Here is a 22126-nt window from a genome sequence, read left to right on the forward strand (position 1 = left end):
CTGTCTTCTACCTTTGAGCCAGTTCTGTATTCAGATGGCTAATTCTCCCTGTATTCCGTGAAATCTAACCTTGCTAATCAGTCTCCCATGCAGAACCTTGTCGAACGCCTTACTGAAGTCCATATAGATCACATCTACTGCTCTGCCTTCATCAATCTTCTTTGTTACTTCTTCAAAAAACTCAATCAAGTTCGTGAGACATGATTTCCCATGCACAAAGCCATGTTGACTATCCCTAATCAGTCCTTGCCTTTCCAAATGCATGTACATCCTGTCCCTCAGGATTCTCTCCAACAACTTGCCCACCACTGAGGTCAGGCTCACCGGTCTATAGTTCCCTGGCTTGTCATCGTAAAAAATGATAGTTTGAAAAATCAGTCATGCAGCTCAATTCTTACAATGGTGTATGTCAACACGGGCTGAAATACCTCGCAATTTTGTTTAACTACACACAGTTTCTGAGCCAATTCCTTGATAGCTTTAGTAGTCCCATTCATCATCCAAGTCATCAGCAAAGTGATAGAAGGAGTCATCAACAATCAGCTGTTCACTGAAGCTCAGTTTGGATTCTTCCAGGTCCACTCAGCTTATGACCTCATTGCAGCCTTGGGCAAGAGAGTTGAACTCTAATGGTGAAATGAGTATGAATGCCCTTGATATTACGGCAACGGTTGACTAACTATGGCTTCAAGAAGTCCTAGCAAAACTGGAGTCGGTGGGAATTAGATGGGAATCTCTTTGCTTGTTGGAGTTATACCTAACACAAAGGAAGATGATTGTGTTTGTTGTTTGTCAATAATGTCAATCCTAGGTCATCACTACAGAAATTACCCAGAGTATTTGTAAATGGCTGCTTCATGGATAATGCATAATGGTGCATGTCTCTGCGCTATTGCAGAATAATCAAGATTGGCAGCTGAACATGCAAGGATATTCAATCTTTAGGAAGGACAGTCAAAATTGATGAGATGGGGTAGTGTTGTTGGTGAAAAATGGAATCAGTCAATAGTGAGAAATTATACTGGGGCAAAAATCTAGATGTAGAATCAATCTGGGTGGAGCTAAGAAACAGCAAGGTAGGGAAGACATTAGTAGACTTCTAAACAGTAGTGGCAATGTAGGGAATGACATTAAATAGAGTTAGATTTAAGTCCTACAGTCCTGCCGCAATCCTCAATGGCAATGCATACTAAAACAACACCAATGTGCTTAACTCTTAACTACCCTCTGGGGTGGATAGTAAATGCTAGCCTAGTCAGCAACATCCTCATCACATGATTGAACATTTAAAAATAAAACTACTGAAGGAGAATGCTCCATAAACATTCCCACTCTCAATAATGGAGGAGCTCAGCCTATCAGTGCCATAGGTTTGATTTGATTTGATTTATTATTTATTATTGTCACACGTACCTAGGTACAGTGAAAAGTGTTGTGTGCAGTACAGGCAGATCATAACATATAAAGATCATAGGGTGATAGAACAGAGCGAGGAATACAAAGTTACAGCTGCAAAGAAGGTGCAAAAAAGCAAGATCAATGTTCGATTTGAAATTTGAGAGGTCCATTAAGAAGTATGATAACAGCAAGGAAGGAGCTGTTCTTGAACCTGCTGGTACATGTGTTCAAGCTTTTGTATCTTCTGCCTGATATTGATATTGGCTGCCTTACAGAGGCAGTGAAAAGTGTAGTTGGAGTCCGTGGATAGATGCATTAGGCTGTGTTCACAACTCTCTGTAGTTTCTTACAATCCTGGGCAGAGCAGTTGCCATACCAGATTGTGATGCATCCAGATTTATATGGGGCATCTGTAAAAGTTAATGAGAGTCCTTATGGATGTGCTGAATTTTTTTGGACTCCTGAGGAAAAAAAGGCAATGTTGTGTCTTTTTGACTGTTGCATCAATGTCAGTAGTCCAGGAACAATTGTTGGTGATCATCACGCCTAGGAACGTGATGCCGTCAAGCATCTCCACCTCAGCTCCCTAGATGTAAATGGGGGAGCGAGGGCTTCCTCCTTGCTTTCTGAAGTCGATGATCAGCTCTTTAGTTTTGCTGACAATGAGGAAGAGATTTTTATCTTACCGTGACACAAAGCACTCTATTTCTTTCCTCGGTTCTGTATTATCGTTGTTTGCTGTCTGGCCGACAACGGTGGTGTCATCAGTGAACTTGTCAATGACGTTTAGATGACATTTGGCCACACAGTCATGTGTGTACAGTAAAGGACTGAGTATGTGAGGCATCCTTGTGAGGCACTGGTGTTGAGAATTGTTGTGGAGGAGGTGCTGTTACCTATCTTAACTAATTGTGTGTCAGAAAGTCGAGGCTCCAGCTGCAGAGGGTGGAGCAAAGACCTAAGCCTCAGAGTTAGGAGATTAGCTTGGTTGGGATCATAGTTTTGACGGCAGAACTGGAGTCAGTGAGTAGAAGCCTGACGCAGGTATCCTTATTATCCAGAGGTTCCAGGGATTAGTGTTGGACTAGGGGGATGGCGTCTGCTGTGGACCTGTTGCGCCAGTAGGCAAATTGCAAGAGGTCAAGGTGGGCTGCGAGGCTAGAGTTGATGTGAGTTATGACTAATCTCTTGAAGCACTTCACAAAACTGAAATAGTTGTAACAGTCTGCAACCAGAACTGCTAAGTGAATGATCCATCTCAGCCTTCTCCATAAATGTCCAACATTTCAGATACCGGTATTTAGTCAACTCAATTCACTCTGCATGATATGAAGAAATGGCTGGAGCACTGGATATTGCAAAGGCTATCGGCCTTGACGATACTCCAGCAATAATACTGAAAACTTGAGCACCAGAGTTTGTCATACCCTTAGCCAAGTTGATCCAGTACAGCTACAATTCTGACATCTACCTATGAATATGGAAAATTGTCCAAAATCACACAAAAAGCAAGAAAAATCCAACCTTACCAGGGCCACATAGCACCTGACCTCAGTACAGCCTTGGTTCAAACATGGACAAAGCTGAATTTCAGAGGTGAGGTGAGAGTGATAGCCCTTGACATCAATACCGCTTTTGAAGTAGTGTGACATCAAGGAATCTAGTGAAAGTGGAGTTGATGGAAATTGGAAGGAAAACTTTCAGTTGGTTAGGGTCCGATCCGACACAAAAGCAGATGGTTGTGGTTATTAGAGGCCTTCAGCTCAGCCCCAGGATATCTCTGCAGGAATTCCTTAAGAGTGTCTTTTGCCCAACCATATTCAGCTGCTGCTTTGATGACCATCCCTCGATGAAAAGTTAAGAAGTGGGGTTGTTCATTGGTTGCACAATGTTCAGCACCATTTGTGACTCCTCAGATACTGAATTCATTACCTGATTCAGCAAAACCTGGACAGTATCCTGTTTGGGCTGAAAACTGGCAAATAATATTCCTGTCACATCGTGCCAGAAAATTGCCAACTTCAACAAGAGAGAAATCAAAGCACCACTCCTTAACAGTCAATGGAATTAGCATCACTGGATCCCATGCTATCAACATCTTGGAAATTTCTATTGACCAGAAACTGAACTCAGCAGCACTCGCCACGTAAATGTTGTGGTTACAACAACAAATCAGGAGATAGGAATCCTGCAGCGAGTAACTCATCTGCCGATTCCCCAAAGCCTATCACCATGTAAAAGGGGCAAGTCAGGAATGTAATGGATTGTTCCTCACTTGACTGGATGAGTGCAGCTCCAACTGTGTTCAAGGAAATTGACACTATTAAGAACAAAGCAGCCTACTTAATTGGCACTGCACTAATATGATGTAGTGTGCTGCATTTAGTCTGAGGAATGAATTCGTTTGATGATCACAATGATCTTTTCACAACCTCTTGCTACTTTCCATAGTAACTGTAATTCCCACATTGCGAACAAGTTGGGTTTTATCCTTTTTGAGAAAGGAGGCAAGCTGTGGCACTGCTGCTGATCTCTCCATGAACAATTTTCTGCAATCTGTCTACAGACCCTCAAATATTATTCTTCATATGATTGCCATTCCTCAGTTCTCTGCTCAGCAACATTATTGCTCAGGAAAAGGAAGATATTAATGTTCTGCCCTTTCATATATAACTGTACTTGATGCATTCTTTAAAAGCCTGGGCTTTTTTCTAATTTCCAACTATTAAACCATCTTTAACCTCCTCCTCCTCTAACCTTCTATTCCTCACTCATTGCTATCAACACCTCACTCTGTGCCGTTTTAACCATTCCGTCCTTCTAGTCAAATTTATCATCTCACCTGAAGCAACAAAACCGCCCCTTTCAAAGTCAGCAGTGACAGTCTATGTGATGATAACATGTATGCCACGCCTCCATGACTTCTCCTCAGTATTCAATATGAATGACTTTTTGGGTCTCCTCCTTATCCTACCTGTGTTGGAATCTAAAGTCTTTTTTCTGTCTTTAACCTACAGAATTACCACTACTGCTGTTGTTGACTTGCCATTGAAACCTCAGAAGTTTACATCCTGTCTCCCAGAAATACGTGCTCTGCCCTTTCAACAAATGCATTTACTTAGAAATGTTAAGTAAATGTAGTTCATGTTCTAAACCACAAATATGTCAGACAATATATTAGCAAGGGTAATTACAAATTGTGCTTTATTATTCTGCTTAAAGCAAATTCCCCAATAGAAATGATTAACAGCAATCATTTAAAATTCTGACCAGCAGCAGCTTCCTTTTTGCTTTTAGCAATTTCCATCTGGTCCCAATTTTCCCCACTACTCTTGCGATTGTACTGACTCAAGACAGCAATCCCACAACCCATGGCTGCCCTCTGGTACCTTTCCCAGATGCCATGTTTGATGTCTGAACTCAAATAATTAGTGAATATCAACAGGTTATTTGGTCACAGAGTGTATCACACAGCTGGCGGTTAACAATTATTAGTTTGTGATCTGAGCGCAATTGAAGCAGAAGTCAAACCCATCTTGGCATCAATAAATGTGCTACTTTTCCTAGAACCACTCAAACTGTAGCGATCTAGAGTAGGAATTGTAGATGCTTCTTCTCTCTGCTTGATTGAGAGGCACTGAGGCATCTCGTAATCCCCAAATGGATTCTTTTATAAAATGTTAATAGGTCAGGAATCTTTTTACAATCTATCAATTTCACTGTCTAATTTATAAAGCTTTCCCAATTGGTAATTGATAAATTATTATGGATCTCAGTTGGGTTCTACTTTTATCTTTTACTCCATGACATTCTACTGAATAGATCATGCTTAAGTGCAATTTTAATTTGGCTTCACATTGCATTTTAATAAGAGACTTTTGTCAGGTTCCATAGCCTTGTACTGGAATTTGGTTGTTCTAATTTTCTGTTTTGAAGTTCCTTATCATATAAACTGCCATGTCATGTTGCAAGTGTTTTGTGCAAGGTTTTTTGTGATAGCGTGTAATCACATTAGAATGTGGATATTGGTATCAATCATGTGTGATAAAAAGATATGGTTGCACTGGAGTCAATGAACCCAAATGATTTCAGCCTGCAGAAACTGTATTTAATTGTTGTTTGTCTTGGTTACTGCACTCCTTTGGATAATGCATCTTTGATAGAAGTTAAGATTTCAGTGTAAATGCAGAATTATGTTGCTCGTTTATATTTAATTGATTGTAGCACTAATTTGGTTAGAAGCTGAGCGACAATTCCCAGACTGCAGCTTTGAGTTCACTAGACATCTGCAACTATCCTGCATGCCTTTTTCCAACTATTACTTTAGGAAGGAAGTGCTGCATTAGATAATGTTTTAAAAATCCCTTTTAAGTGCAAGCCTAATAACCTCCTGCCTTTGTGTATGTCCCATTTCTCACTGATTAAACTGTTCAGCTATTTAAAGTCATTTTAGCAGGGATGAGAGCATTTTTATGAACTTTACTTTCCCACATACAAGTGTGACTCAGAATATTTCACTTCTGTCTGGCAAATGGTTATTAGAGGGAATGATTCCACCCCCCCCCCCCCCTTCCCATACGATATTTTGAGTTCATGATTAGTTCAAGTTAATGGTTATTAATTGTTAAACAATGCAAGAACCATTACATCCTTGACAAGTAGAGTTTGCAACCAAAGAGCATTGTGTTGGATTAGTTTTAATCTTTTGTCTATTTAATCAGCTTCACAGTTTTTTTCAATTCCTTGTGAATTTTGCTCTCATTCACGATGTGTGAATGTAGTGAATGGATCATCCTTGAATCAATACAAGTTGCAAATCATGCTTCCATCCACATTACCCTACAATATTACTTACTGCAGTGTCATAGAGTTCCTTCTATTGTACCAATGTAACAAATCTTCATTTCCCGACTAATGACCAGTGTAATAATATTTCATAGCAGTCAACTTGTATCCCTCTTGAATGAAATGCCAGGTTAGTGCTGAATAAAAAGTTGCTTTGAATTGAATTGAGCCATCAGAACTCATGTTACATAGGTTCCTTATCCCTAAAAAAGCAGAAGATTCTTATTCCATCAGTTTGAGCTAAATTTCAGAAATTATGTTGAGGGAAGGAAGAATACCCAGTTCTTGAGTGAGTTATATTGGTTACAGTAAATTATACTATCTGCTATCCATCTTTAGATTTATTTTTATTATTGTTCAAAAACATACCTTGCTTATTTTTACTTCAAAAATCAGCAATTTAGGAATTGTGACATTGCATGCTATTGAGTCAGTGTCAATAATGCTCTAATTCATCACTTGGCTTTAATAATAAATCATTGTGCAAATATATGTTACACTGTTAGAACTTGTAAGCTTCATAAAATCGAGTGACAAGACTTGTCTTGGAAGATTAAAAATTAAAGAGAGTGAAAATAAGAATCGAACATATCAAAGAGAAAGGTGAATTTGTGCAGGAAAGGAGTAAAGGAAACAGAAAAAGCAGGTCTGATGATGTCATAGAATGGCTATGGTTTTTTTTATAGAATCCGGACAATGTGGAAACAGGACATTTGGCCCAACAAGTCCACGATGATCCTCCAAAGCACAACCCACCCAGACCCATTCCTGTAACCCTGCATTTTCTATGGCTAACCCACCTAACCTACACATTTCTGAACACTACAGGTAAATTAGCATGGCCAATTCACCCTTGAATTGTGGGAAGAAACTGGAGCACCTGGTGGAAACCCACGCAGACACAGGGAGAACGTGCAGACTCCACACAGACAGTCGCCTGAGAGTTGAATCAAACCCAGGTCCCTGGCGCCATGAGGCAACAGTGCTAACCACTGAGCCACCATGTTGGCCCTGGTGATACTGATAGTGCCATTCAGCCTATAATGTCCGTGCAACTATGTCTCACTCTCTTGCCTTTTCTCCGTAACCCTACAAGTTGTTTCTCTTCTAATAATTATCCAAACCCTTTTCAAAGTCACGGTTGAATTTACCTGCACTACCCTCTGAGGTCATGTGCTCCAAATCCTAATTGTTCACTGAGTAGAGCAAATAGTTAGAGAACACCAGCACCTCCAAATCCTGGAAAGAGAAGGTTTTCATCGTGTTGCCTTTGTTTTGTTGTATATCATAAATCAATTTCCTCTCTTTGCCCTTCCACGAATGGGAGTAGTTACTTTCTGTCTGAACCCCTCATAGTTTGAATGTTTCTACCTATTCTCTCAACTTTCTCACTTTATGGGCGGCACGGTGGCACAGTGGTTAGCACTGCTGCCTCACAGCGCCTGAAGACCCGGGTTCAATTCCCGACTCAGGCGACTGACTGTGTGGAGTTTGCACGTTCTCCCCGTGTCTGCGTGGGTTTCCTCCGGGTGCTCCGGTTTCCTCCCACAGTCCAAAGATGTGCGGGTCAGGTGAATTGGCCATGCTAAATTGCCCGTAGTGTTAGGTAAGGGGTAATGTAGGGGTATGGGTGGGTTTCGCTTCGGCGGGTCGGTGTGGACTTGTTGGGCCGAAGGGCCTGTTTCCACACTGTAAATCTAATCTAATCTAATCTTTATCTTGCAGGAGAACAACCTCAACTTCTCTAACCTATCCCCATAACTAAAATCTCTCACTCCTGAAAAAGAAAATAGAAAATAATTCACTTCCGGAAAGTGATATACCTGTATAGTAATACCTGTATAGTAGTTAGAAGCAAAAGTATGTATGCCAGACTACAAATTGGGGGTAAGTATTTGCCACTCAGCAAGTACAGGCTATGCTGTAAAGTTCCTTAACTTAATATGCAATATCCATTGCTGCCCTTTTGTTTTCCCTTCCCATTTTCTTTCCCTGTATATGTTTTCCAAATGTTGCACAGTTTCCCAATTCAAGCACGGATTGGGTAACTCACCATTTGTATTCTCAGAGATGATTATGAAACTGATTCATCCTTCTGTATCTCTAGAGAAACACTCGACATGCACCCAGCTTCTGCATTGTGCTTTCCTAACGTTCTGATTAACTGTAGCCACAAATAAAGGAATTGGGGCTCCAGACTTTTATTTACCCAACTTTTTAAAATTTTTCTAGGTGTGCTGAAGCACTGTAATTTTATCCAGCTACAACCAAATATTTGTTTGTGAAAATAATAAATCTTAACGAATAAGCAACAACTGCAATGATCGTGAATTTTATTTTAATACACTTTTTGCCTCTACATCTACCTTGACTATCCCATCTTAAATTTGAGGACATAGCTTGACTATTAATAAATCAATACACAACATTATTTTCAGTTTAAGATGAAATAGTTAAGGATTAAATGCTGCAAGATTATAAAAACCTCAAGCACTCTTTCCAATACCTGTGAAAATCTGACTGTCGTTATCTAATTCCACCCACATCAATTTTGTTTTTCTCTTTAGTTTCCTGTGTGCCTATTTCCACAGTCAGAACATTATGTTATGGAAAGGTCACGTTGTTTGCTGCCTTCTTTAATAATTGCTATGTTTAGGTGTAATTTAGCCTTCAAGGTTAGTCAGTCATAGACATTATGTTGTTTCAGCTACACTGTAAATTGCTGGTCACATTTCATTTGGCAACTTGCATTTATATAGCATCTTTAACAGCACAAAATATTTGTGCGCATTTTATATGCAAGTTGCATGATGAATATATAATGACAATCATTTTGCTTAACTGCAGCAGATTGCAACAAGATTTACAAGCAGAAACATATGTACCAAGTGTAAGAGCGCTGAAGCTAGACCAATAGTATGTTTTCTTTCATCATGGAGTTATATCTTTGCAGGTTTGGTTGATGCAGGCAAGAGTTTCTTGGCACCGAGAGCTGGAAGAAATGGTTAATTTTCCAACTTGCATAAGCGATATTTAGTACGTAGGTGGAAACTGTATGAATTCCTATATGCAAAACAAATGTAGCTTCTTAAACTCCTTTGCTTAATTACTTCAAATAATTTTTGATAGTACTTAAGTGGTGCTTGACATGGCCTTTCATACGGATGTCTCCCTGGAGACATTCTTGTGCCTGGTGCAGATAGTTTGCCAATGTGTGGTGCATAAAATAAAATTCAAGAGCATTGTACAAGAAAATGAATGGCACACCACAGAATTTCATCTGAAAATATTGCATTCAGAAAGAATTATGAAAACTTGTAATTAGCTATTCTTAATCAAATATAAAAGATATTCATTATCTTTCATTCCTTCCACTTAGATTCTTGATTGTGTATGATTGACCTTGAAAGGTTTTTCATTTTTAATGTTAAATATCTATTCTTAAACTGCACATTGGGACTGCTCTAGCTAATCACTCAAGTACCTACTGCAAACTAAAATAGTATGATAGATTTTATCTCATACACGCACACTACCTTTCATGTCCGTCAGTCATCATTTGCTTTACCTTGTAGGCTTTGTCAAAAATAGGAAAATAAAATACATTCTCAATTTATTAACTTCTATTTAAGGGCTGAGTTAGTTGGCTCAATAGGTTCGTCATCTAGAGTGCGGTGCAGAATAATGCCAACAATTCTTGCATCATCTGAGGTTGATCTTGTAGCCTGCGTTCTCACCTAGCCAGTAATGATACCATGATATTGCAAATTAACAACATCTAAATTAGCTCATTTCTTGCTTTCTATTAAGAGGCATGGAACCACGTCTGGTAGCTGCAATTAAGATACAGACTATACATAACCTAACTGAGTAATAAAAATTTGCAAATGGCTGAAAAGGCATCCTTCAGATCTCCTGTTCTCTTACCTGATCTCTTTTTTTGTTAGTTTTAATTTTACATTTGCTTATTTTCTTCCATGTTTGAAGTCTGCAAATTTTCACTGTTTTAGAGACATATTCATAGAGCCATTCAAAGTCTACAGCACAGAAAAGGGCCCTTCGGTCCATCAAGTCTGTGCCAGTCAAAAATAAGCACCTAACTATTCTAATCTGATTTTCCAGCTCTTGTCCCATTACATTGTATGCTTTGGCATTGCAAGTGCACATCTAAATACATGCTTTCTTCTGTCACTGTAACAACAGTCAGTGGCAACTTAAATACGTGAAACAGTTACGGTGTTTCAAAGATTTTGCAGAGGTCTTTTCCAACACTTTCCTTATTGCAACTATTCAGAATTATTATTGGATGAAAATATGGCTTAATTGTATTGATTTGGGCAGTGTGACCCAATTAATTTTTGAGTCAGAAACCACCTTCAAGTATAGTCATACCCACACACTTCTGGCATCTAGGGCAGTGAATTTGTCCATGACAGTGGAGGAGTTAAGGATAAACTCTATCATGGTTCCATGGAAAATAATGAAGATTGCTAATGGCCCAGTATTAATGGAATTTAACCCTAATGCAACTCAAGACATTAGAATTTGAAATTACTGGAGTACTTTATCCAAATAATTCTTTTAAAATATAGGTATTCAACAAGGTGTAAAATCTCAATGATGTGCAGTTTGTGGAATACATATGCAACTTTGACTGGTTAGGTTTGTTTTAGCTTTAAACATAGCTTTTAATTTGAAGTGCAAAAACAAATTCTTAAGCATGTTCATCATTTTTAAAAGATAAATGTTTGCATAATTAATATTCTGGTAGATCAAAGAGAAATACGGGTTTCCTGGGTTAGACTGCTTGAAGTTTGGCCATTTAATTATTCTTATTTGCATGTATAACTAAATAGACTTTCCTTTTAAATTTATCTTATTCCTAGTTGCTAACTTGTAAGGAATCCAAGATGTTATCTGTAGTGAGTATTAGTAATAGCAATATTATTCTCATTCATATTAAAATTCAACATAAATGTCCTTGTACTGTCTCCCCTGTTCTTCCTCCTGTCCTAAAGATTAATGTTTGGATGTGCCATGTCTCCAACATTTGGATATTAATAACAGAACACCTTTTCCAGAAAATCTGAAGGAGGGTGGTAAGAGTCGTAGAAAGGGGAAACTACAACCTGAGACAATCCTACGCAGACACCAACAATTTCAACAACTGTCATGGGATAGCGGTTTGATGAGAAATCCAGCTATATTTTTCTTCCGTCCTTGGCCAAAGCTTAACCCTGTCCACTTATGTTTCCATTCCTGCTTCTGATTGATATTAGCTGGTTCAACGCAGCACCAGTATTGAATTTGGAGCTTTTCTGGTTTGTTTGGTTCAGTGCCACATTCATGGGTAGTAATTGAAAATATTTTCACAGGGACCACTTGAGACTTCAGCCTGGTCCAAACTAAATAATTTTCTCTACATGATTTGCATAAGTGACATCAAAATGAATTTTAGCAGCTTAATTAAATGTCTTTTCCAAGTATGAGAATTAATGAGAAGTGAGACCAACCATCTCCTTATAACTAATTCACAGTGAAATAAGCATTTGGTGGCTATGATGCAATAACTTGTCTTTTTTATTTGCTCTTTCAGTGTCATCAGCAAGGTAGTCCCAGTCACAGAGGCAAAGCCATCGCCTCCTGCGGGGCACCCAAAGACTCCACCACCACCATCTCCAGCGCCAACTCCAATTCATATAGCCCCACCAGTTACACCAACGTCTCTTCCTGTACCCACAGCAGTTCCATCACCAGCTCCTACTCTTCCTGTTATATCTCCTGCAGTTTCAGGCTCTGGAGCAGGAGCCTCAAAGACACCAGTCAGAAGTGTAGTTACAGAGACGGTCAGTACTTACGTGGTGAGTAGCACTTCAGAAATTAAATTCATATTTTTCAAAATATCTACTTTTTAAAAGTATTCTCAAGTTGACAAAATCTTAAACAATCAAAGGAATTACAGACAAAACAACTTATTGCATTGGAACTGTATAGATTAAAATTGTCCTTGTTCTGCAACATTATGTTAACTTTCGAGTTCCTTGAAGAAAAAAATTGTGTTAAAGAGCTTATTTTCACTTCTCATCATCTCACATCCTGTTCTGTGGTACAACTTCATGGGGCTCCTTAATATCTTGTCATTTCTCATGTGTGACTGTAGCAAAGTATTTACGATGGAACACACTGCAACTGAGCTCCACCCTGTACTCACCAACTCTTTGTTTCACCATTAAAACTATGTTTCAGTCCAGAACAGGAATCCTGAAAAGTCTTACCCTGCTCTAGTCTGAAGTCAGCTGAAGCACCTGTACGTTTGTCCCTGCTAAAGTCGACAAAACATAACAGTCTGGGCATCAGTCTAGCCTGAATGACTTTGTTTCGTGCGGAGCAATTAAGTAATCAACTAAGCCTTGAGAGGAGATTTGCTATTTATTTAAATGTGACCTATGGCTTTACTGCAGAAAATCTGGAAGAATTCAAAAGGTTTCCTTGCTCTGCCATCAAATGAAACTATCTTAAACATTGTGATCTCTTAAAAAGAACTTGTTCAGTCTTAAGTCCTGATTACAATCTTAAATTTTTCATCCATAAATAATATATCCACATGGTTACTTAATTAATAATATGATTGAATTAAGTTGAAATTAAGTATACTGTGCTGAGACTGAAATAAATTTAACCAACCTTTTCTATAACTACAAACAATATTTGCACAATCAAAAACATAATTTGCATAAAGATTTTGATATAAAAATTTTCAAAGAACTTTTTTACACCAAGGAATGAAGGAAAAAGATTTGAGGAGTGCTTTGAAGGAGAAGAAAGTAATAAATGACAGAAAGGCTTAGGTTGAATGTTCTAGAATATTGACCAAGATAGGAAAACAAGGAAGAGAAATGCAAAGAAGGATGGATACAGAAACATATGGCAAAATGAAGTAGCTGAGGTAGGGAAGAGAAAAGGTATCTGTGATTTGAACAATAAATATAAGACTTTTGAAACTGGAATGTAGCCATTGAAGAAGGGCAAGCACAAATATATTAGGGAGTGGGAGTTAGTGTCAGAGGAAAGGCAGACTGTGGCCATTTTGACAAGTTGCAATTTGTACAGCTCTGAAGTTGTAGGATCCAGGAAGAGGATTATTGGAACAGCGGAATCAAGGTGACAAATAAATTGATGAAAGAATGAGATGGAGTTAAAGATTCTGCGACACAACCTAAGAGACAAGGATGTGGAGGTTTAACGTTTCCACACATACCTGAATGGGACCATGATGTGTTGCAGCTCCTGACTTACTGTGTAGGAACTGTCAAAGTTTGAGAGGAATTTTGTTTCTAAGGTCGAGAGTTCTGGCTTGGAGTAAAACATAATGATTTCTGATTTTGCAGAAGTTGAATCGGCAGAACTTCTTGCTCAACGAGGTCTTGATGCCTGCTCAATAATATAATGATGAAGTGGTCAAGAATAGAATCGTTAGGACATGTGATATGTGTATGATTCAGAAGCAGAACACAGGGAAAGAAAGAAACAAATCAAAACGTGCAGCACTGACAATATAGAGTCAGGAAGGTAAGATTTTATCCTGGGATACGTTGGTAAGGAGTCATGGAAGGGCAATGCCATATCGGTTACCAACTAAGAGAAAATAACTAACTGTGGCAAACACAATAGAGCAGTAGAAGTAGTATGGGAGGATAGTATAAAAGCAATCACCAACAGATCTTATTGGTGACTTTGACAAGGGCATATTCAGTGCTTCAGGCAAGGTAGAAGCTTATTAAATGGTTTCAAAAAAGAATGGTAAGAAGTAGTAAGGTTGGTGCAGGGATGTGTGGCAATTCATGGTGAGGCATTTTAGGAAAAAAGGGAAAGATTATGTCATTAGAAAGGACACAATGATTAATTGAGAGCTTTTTTAAGGAGTGAGATCTTTTCTCCCTTGCCCTTTAGAGTTGCCATATGTGATGGTGCCTGGGCCTTAAGTAACTTAATTCTTTGTTCAGAACTGTTTCTTTTCTTTATGTATTTTAGCTCTTCCCAGCTGACTCTTTCTCTGTAAAGTTGTGGTACCCAATTACAGTCCAACTGCTGGTGTCCTTTGTCTTTGTACAAGGTCTGGCCCTCTTTTCCACAACAAAATGTTTGATACAAATTGAGTAAACTAATGAGATCAGCCCTTAGAGACCCATCCATCATTTTGCAATCTTGAATGCCACAGTTGATTGTATAGAGAATTAATATGTTAACTCATGAATTTGTTTTCTGCAGTAAATTTTGTCGTCTTGCACGAGAGAGTCTATCATTGTGTATGTAGAACCAGGGAAGGAAATGGTTACACCCTCCTACACTGTTCACCTGCCTCCCATATTAAATCTGCTAAGTAAGCTTGTTCAGTGCTTTGATTGTGCGATGTAAGAACCACAAGTATATGCATTTCTCGGCAAAGTATAAACGGTGCTTCTGCATTTGTACTTTATCTTTTATATACATGTTTCCTGCTTCTCAAAGTACTTACGTTAGTGGTGGGTGTAATGTATGAAACAACGTGAAATGCATCATGGTTTACAGCTGGTTGGTAATGAAATAACAAACTCAAAAGACCAATTTTAAGAACTGTGTCCATTTAACCACCGTTTTCTTATTTGAAACCTTATTTCCTCTGTAAAGTATGTTCTGAAGTTATCATATCTAGCATTAAGCTCTGTGACATACATGATGTAAACTTATTCAGTTGGCCTGTAAAAGCATGTCTCTGAACGCCTTTAGCAGCCGTGTGTTCCTGGAGTGTGTAAACAGTGGCATGGCGGGGTGAGCAAAGCAAATGTCACAATGAAACACTGTAATGTAAATGCTGTGTTCTCTGATCATATCTCAATATTTCACAAACTGAGCCTGGAGTCACTTGCTCATCTGTTGCATGCAAGCACTCTATTGTAGTATGTGAAATCATTTTGTATTGATCATTGTTCAAAGGTATAGAAAAAGCAAGCATAAAATGCATTAAACACTAGATTTTTCCAAGAAGCAGGCAGTGACTATTAGGGTACAGCAGGGATCAGTGCCTGGACCTCAGCTATTCACAATATATAATTAATGATTTAGCTGAGGGAATGAAATGTAATGTTTCCCAACTCTCAGATGGCACAAAAGCTGGATGGGAAGGTGATCTGTGAGGAGGACGCAGAGGTGCTTCAGTGTGATTTGGACAAGTTGAGTAAGTTGGCAAATGCATGTTAGATGCAATATAATGTACATAAATATGAAGCTCTCCTCCTTGGATAACAGGAAGGTAGTTGATCATCTGAATGGCATAGATTGAGAAAGGGGAAGATGCAACGTGACCTGGGTGTCCTTGTACACCAGTCACTGAAGGTAAGCATGTCAGTGCAGCAGGCAGCGAAGAAAGCAAATGTTTTGTTGGCCATCAGTGGATTTGCGTACCGGTATGTCTCGCTGCAATTGTATAGGGCCTTGGTGAGACTACAGCTTGAATTTTGTGTGCAGTTTCAGTCTCCTTATCTGAGGAAGGTTGTTTTGCTATGGAGGAAGTACAACAAAGGGTTAGCAGACTCATTTCTGTGATAATGAAACTGACATGAAGGCAGACTGGATCGGGTTCGGACTCGATTCACTGGTGTTTAAAAGAATGAGGGGAATCTTACCAAAATTTATAAAATTCTAACATGTCTCGTCAGGATAAATGGAGGAAGGATTTTCCTGATGACCAGGGAGTCCAGAATTAGGGGACACAGTCTAAAGCTTTGGGTTGGGCCATTTGGACTGAAATGAGGAGACATTTCTTTGCCCAGAGACTGGTGAGCCCAGTGGAATTCGCTACCATTGAAAACAGTTGAGACAAAAAAAAACTGCAGATGCTGGAATCCAAAGTAGACAGGTAAGAGGCTGGAAGAACACAGCAAGCCAGGCAGCATCAGGTGGTAGAGAAGGCGGGTTACATCCGAAAAGTCAACTTCTCCACCACCTGATGCTGCCTGGCTTTGTTCTTTCAGCCTCCTGCCTGTCTACTATAAAAAGCAGTTGTGACCAAAACATTGAATACTTTCACAAATTAGTTAGATATAGTTCTTGGAGCTAAAGGGACTAAAAGCGGAACTGAAACAAGAGTTGGATGATCAGCCATGATCATATTGAATGGCAGAACAGGCTCGAAGGACTGAATGGCCTCCTGCTCCTATCTTTTATGCTTCAGTGTAACACAGGATTCTTTCACTTGTTAATTCATCAGAATTCAGTCCATTCCTGCTGGATGAGTACCAACCAAGGGACTAAATATATGACACTTCACTTGGCAAATTCACGCAAGACTTTTGGTCACTGCACGCCTTCCACTTACTTTCAAGCAGCCTGAATTTTAATTCTGCCCGTTTTTAAAGTGAGTTTAGTTAATTTGAACGACCAAAAAGGAATGTCTAGAGCTTGCTGCGTTTGGATTCCCCATGCAGCATTTTTAAAATATCTGCGTGAAGAGGTGGAGACTAGGTCCTGTCAGTTAACATGCTTTCATTGGAATAACCGATCAAGGTTTAAAATCTGAACAGGGATCCCTTTAATCTGAATCGATGCTTTTAAAAGAGGAGGGAGAAAATTAGGTGGTGTGGCCAAATCTAAAATTACCTGCATATAAGCCCATTATTTCAGGGTGCGTTGCATTGGAAATAATAATCCTATTTTCCAACAGGTATTATATGTACATTTTTAGTAAATTTATTCCAGTTGCAGTTACAAAAGTGCAGCAGACATAAAAAGTTATGAAAGCACATAATGATAACACGAGAGAAATTGTATTAATGTCATTGTGGCGATTCATGCTCATTGGCTTCAGATAGGACATGAGACATATCAGAAGAATCCATGTTAGCAAGAAGCTAGTACCCAACCTAACTGAAATTACAACACTTAGGAAGAATTATTACAGTTATGTGAGCCAATGTGCAGGTGTCATACTTGTATCAGAGCAGCCGAGGAGACTCGGTATCTTTGTTCCATGAGCTCCAGGTAATAAATTTCTCTCTACTATTTCCATAGGTAGATTCCATCTCTATGGGATGCTGCACTGCTTGAGTAGATGGAAGGACACTAAAATGCTGCCGTTGCTGTTAATTTAATAGCCTAACAGTAATTCATTTGGTTGCCGAGGGCTCTGCAATACCAGTGAACTCACATTTAAATTTTGAGCTACCTGAATGAATTCTGTTTGCTTAGCTATTCCCAGCCCAAGCTTTTTTGACCTCTTCAGTTGATAGTGCTGAATTACAAAGTCATAGAGTTATACAGTACAGAACAGATCTTTTTGTCCAAATGATCCATGCTGACCAGGTATCCTAAATTGAATTAGACCCATTTTCCTGCAATGGCCCATTATCCTTCTAAACCTTTCCTATTCATGTCCTCATCAAAATGTCTTTTAAATGTTGTAATTGTAGCTGCCACTACCACTTCCTCTGGCAACTCATTCCATGCATGCACGAACCTCTGTGAAAATATTTCCCCTCCGATCCATTTTAAATCTTTACCCTCTCTCCTTAAGACCTTGGCTTATTCACCTTATCTATGCTCCTCATGATTTTATAAACCTCTATAAGGTCACTCCTCAGCCTCCAGGTAAAACAAATCCCAGCCTATCCAGCCTCTCTTTTTAACTCAAACCCTCAAGTCCTGGCAACAGTGTTGTAATTTTTTTCTGCACCCTTTCCAGTTTAACAGCATCGTTGTTCCAGAGTGACCAGAATTGTATGCAATATTCTAAAAATGGCATTACCATTTGTATTTGGACACTCCCCCCTATTTATATTGACTGCTGCTGACCATGTTTCTCAAGTCATCATTCTGTTTAGCTCCTATCAGACGTACACTGATAGTGATCATGCACAGGAACTTTGAAAGTTTTTCTTTCCCCTTCATTCCTAATATGAGTTTAGTTTAGGAACTATTTATTTCATTATTAAACGGACCTATGTTTTCATGACCACATCAAATTCCCTTATGGAGTACCTCCCATACCGACAAACTCCCAATTATGTAGTTTCTTCTTTTTTTTTGAAACTCTGTGAAACTGGGATCAAAGATTGTACTTATTATGTGCAAGGTGTGAATGGCAAATTTGATACCAAAATTATCTATTTTAATTGTTAGACAATTATCTCAAAACAATGTTGTCTTTGCTTCTTCCTTGCCCCTCTCAGATCCGAGATGAATGGGGAAATCAAATTTGGATCTGTCCTGGTTGCAACAAGCCAGATGATGGCAGCCCAATGATTGGCTGTGATGACTGTGATGACTGGTACCATTGGTAAGGGATCTTTTGCCTTTAATTTCTTGAATATCTGTGAAACAGTTGAAATAATGAGTGGTGACTGTAAACCCATTGTGCTCCATCCAAACACAAGCAACATAAGACAGTGTGTATTTATACTGAATAATTACAGTAAATCTTATAATCTAAGAGTGAGACATGTCAAAGTTGAAGCAACAGTCCTCCTTATATTTGCTTTCAGTGCATTTTTAAAATATGGCAATGACTGACCAATTACACCAGAGCACTGATGTACTCCCCTTACATTATTTGGATAGCAGTTTGTGTTTACAGTTTGCACTGTGCAACGTGTTGAGGGGAAGGCAACTGTTTCTTCACCTGAAAAAATCAAAGATGTATAGACAGAAAGAATCTTGAAACCAAGTTGCACAACACCTCTATTATTGTGAACCTTCTGATGATTGCGTCCAGAAGTCCCTTAGAAAGATCCAGGGAAAAATTGCCTGCTCTCTCCACCAGTGCAGACTTGGAGGAAGCATGATATGAATGAAAAGGCAGGAAAGGATTAGGACAATGTAAATGCATCCCAAAAAAAATTCAATACATGATGCCAGCTTCATAGTGGTTGCATTTGTATTAACCATCTTCTGATGGTCCCCAATCTTCCTTTGACAATATTTTTCATAAATCTCTTAAAATATGGTTTCACTTTATTTCTCTGCATTACTTTTATCATCATTTATAAATATACCTTTTGACTTTCCCGAGTGAAGGTTTTTTTGTGACTTTTAGGATATATTAATATACAACCTGGGCAGCACGGTGGCACAGTGGTTAGCACTGCTGCCTCACAACGCCAGAGACCCGGGTTTGCACATTCTCCCCTTGTCTGTGTGGGTTTCCTCCGGGCACTCCGGTTTCCTCCCACAGTCCAAAAATGTGCAGGTTAGGTGAATTGGCCATGCTAAGTTGCCCGTAGTGTTAGGTGAAGTGGTAAATGTAGGAGAATGGGTCAGGGTGGGTTGCGCTTCGGCGGATTGGTGAAGACTTGTTGGCCGGAGGGCCTGTTTCCACACTTTAAGTAATCTAATTTAATCTAATCTAATCTAATTCTAACCTTAATGAAGCACAATTTCGCGAAGGCACGTAACATTTGAGTTTAAATGGGACTATAATCCATCACTTCATATTAAAGGCACCAGAGGCATGATCTGGTTAGTTTCACATTTCTTGCTTGTGCAATGCCTCAGGTGTTCAACCATTTAAATGCAACACATTTTAAGATTTTATCAATTTACTTTCAGTTTGTTGAATCATAATTTCCTATCACAAGTAAAAGTATACATAAGGCAATGACACACTGTTTTATATATATAGTCAGAAGTTGACACCAGGTTATAATCCAAAAGGTTTATTTGAAATCAGGTTTCTGAGAACTGCTCCTTCATCAGGTGGTCACTCCGAAAGCTGGTGATTTCAAATAAACCTGTTGGACTATAACCTGATGTATGACTTCTGACTTTGTCCACCCCAGTCCAATACAAGCACTTGCACATCACTGTTTGTAAAGGTATATGTCTCAACGACTTCAGGCAAATGGATCTGTGGTTAAATGTAAATCTCCCAAAGTTACTGTCACTATTGCATGGCTCCATAGTTAGCTTTGCAAAATTAGCATTTTAACCCGAGCATCCCTTTTTCTTAAAGACATGTTTTATTTGTCCATATATGCTCAATAAAGTCAGTGCAGCAAGTTAACTCTTAACATGACCATTTTGTCAATTAAACATTAATGATTTATAGTCAGTTCCTGTGACACTGAAAAATAAGTATTACAAATTTGGAGTCTCATTTTTCCAGGGTTTAAATTCTTAACTTTTACAAATGTCAAACTTAAAATTTTGGTTTTCTGTGTCCCCTCTCTCAATCCAGCATTTTGCCTTTATCTCTCTTTTGCTTACTAATTTGACTCCAGATTCAACCTTTTTAATTCACCCTGCTTTGCATACCTTTCACAGTTTATTTCACAATCTTTAAATCTGTTTAGTTGAGGATGATATTCTGCTGATTGTTCTATTCATGTATCTTAGTTGCTTCCCTTGCTATGCCATTTTTAGCTTGTGCTTTGAGCAATTTTGTAACAAATATTTTTGAATGGAAGGGCGTTAGGCGGTATCTTCCCAACAGAAGATAATTTTCAATGTTCTAGCGCAGCAAACTCTGACCTGTACTTCAGGAGAATTACAATGGTCTACACTAAAGTTAATTTCTGCCGTACTCTTCAATACGCCTAATATTTATGTTTGTTGATCAGCTGGTGCTTTCTAAAAAAAAATGAGCATGAATTTTTCAGTTCTTGAAACTTTAGCTCACTGGATATTTACTTTATCAGGCCTTGTGTTGGGATTTCTGCTGCACCACCAGATGAAGTCCAATGGTTTTGCCCAAAATGCATCAATAAGAAGAAGGAGAAGAAACATAAGAGAAAGAAATCGCGAGCACATTAAGAGGCCTTTCAAACTACGTTCCTCTTTTTTATAGATTTTTCCTTTTTATTTTCAGTTTTTGAATGGGCCACAATGGTAGTGAACTGTACAAAAACAAAAAAAATCCAATGCAGTGAGAGACGTGATTTACTATCTTTATACAATGCAGAAAATGTAAAATTGCTTATAGATCCCACCTATTTCCAAGAAAAGGCTAGAGAATTAAACCCATTGTTAGCCTTTTTGTGTAATTAATTGTATACTTTTAAAATGAAAGTTTGTATTATATATCACAGTCATTTTTTGCATTCTATATGGACTTGTCATCCTTATAGTTAAGCTTGTAATATATTTTATCTTCTCTGCTCAGAACTCTCATTGCTTTAACAAACAGTGGCATGGTGATTATAACCAAAATAATGGATTGCTACAGTTTATTAAGAGAATAAATTACATTTTTTTTAAAAAACGGTGCTGCTTTGACCATTTGTACTGATTAATAAGGAATATGATGGTTTGTGGCAGGCCTTCAACTTTTCAGATTGTATGTGGAAATATTTCTGTCAAAGCTGAAAAACTTCAGTTGAAGTACACCAGGGTCTTCCAAGGGGGAAAAAAATCAAATAAATAACTTTAAAATAAAGCGAAAAACATTCCTCATCAGTATTGCAGTTTATAAAGTGCAAGAGAAAGGAGTTGATGTTGAACTTGTGTAATACACTTGTTAGACCTCAGCTGGAGTATTGTGTACAGTTCTGGGCATCATATTATACGACCTGGGATGCACTAATTCCATCAATATCCACTCAGTTCTGTGCTAAAAATGTTTACACTGGCTCTGCCATATTCATCAGGTAAAGAAACAAAAACAGACATTACTGGAAAAGCTCAGCAAGATTCTGAGGAATGGCCACTGGACCCAAAACATTAACTTTGATTTAGAAATGATGTTAGAGCAGATGACCAAAAGCTTAGTCAAAGTGAGGTGGATTTGAGGCAGCATCTTGAAGGAGGAGAGACAACTAGAGACTCCGCGAAGTTTATGGAGGGAATTCAAGAACAGCCGCTGAAGGTGCAACCACCAATGGCAAAGTGAATAAAATTTGGGATGCTCTCGCACCAG

The 22126-nt window shown here is 38.6% G+C and overlaps 1 protein-coding gene across 3 annotated transcripts in view; it reads left to right on the forward strand.

Annotated features, from left to right (window-relative positions):
* taf3 (TAF3 RNA polymerase II, TATA box binding protein (TBP)-associated facto) overlaps window positions 1-21433 on the forward strand; it is a 184869-nt gene extending 163436 nt beyond the window's left edge. For 2 of the 3 annotated variants that reach the window (XM_060842639.1, XM_060842638.1), the window contains exons 4-6: window positions 11840-12104; window positions 18447-18553; window positions 20910-21432. In XM_060842639.1, coding sequence (XP_060698622.1) covers window positions 11840-12104; window positions 18447-18553; window positions 20910-21024 — 487 coding nt within the window. In that variant the 3' untranslated portion in view covers window positions 21025-21432. Of the gene's footprint in view, window positions 1-11839; window positions 12105-18446; window positions 18554-20909 lie in introns of all 3 variants that reach the window. The other variant, XM_060842637.1, reaches the window with a different exon arrangement.
* The last annotated feature ends 693 nt before the right edge of the window (window positions 21434-22126 follow it).

The sequence above is a fragment of the Hemiscyllium ocellatum genome, chromosome 23, assembly GCF_020745735.1.
Source record: "Hemiscyllium ocellatum isolate sHemOce1 chromosome 23, sHemOce1.pat.X.cur, whole genome shotgun sequence".
NCBI lineage: Eukaryota > Metazoa > Chordata > Chondrichthyes > Orectolobiformes > Hemiscylliidae > Hemiscyllium > Hemiscyllium ocellatum.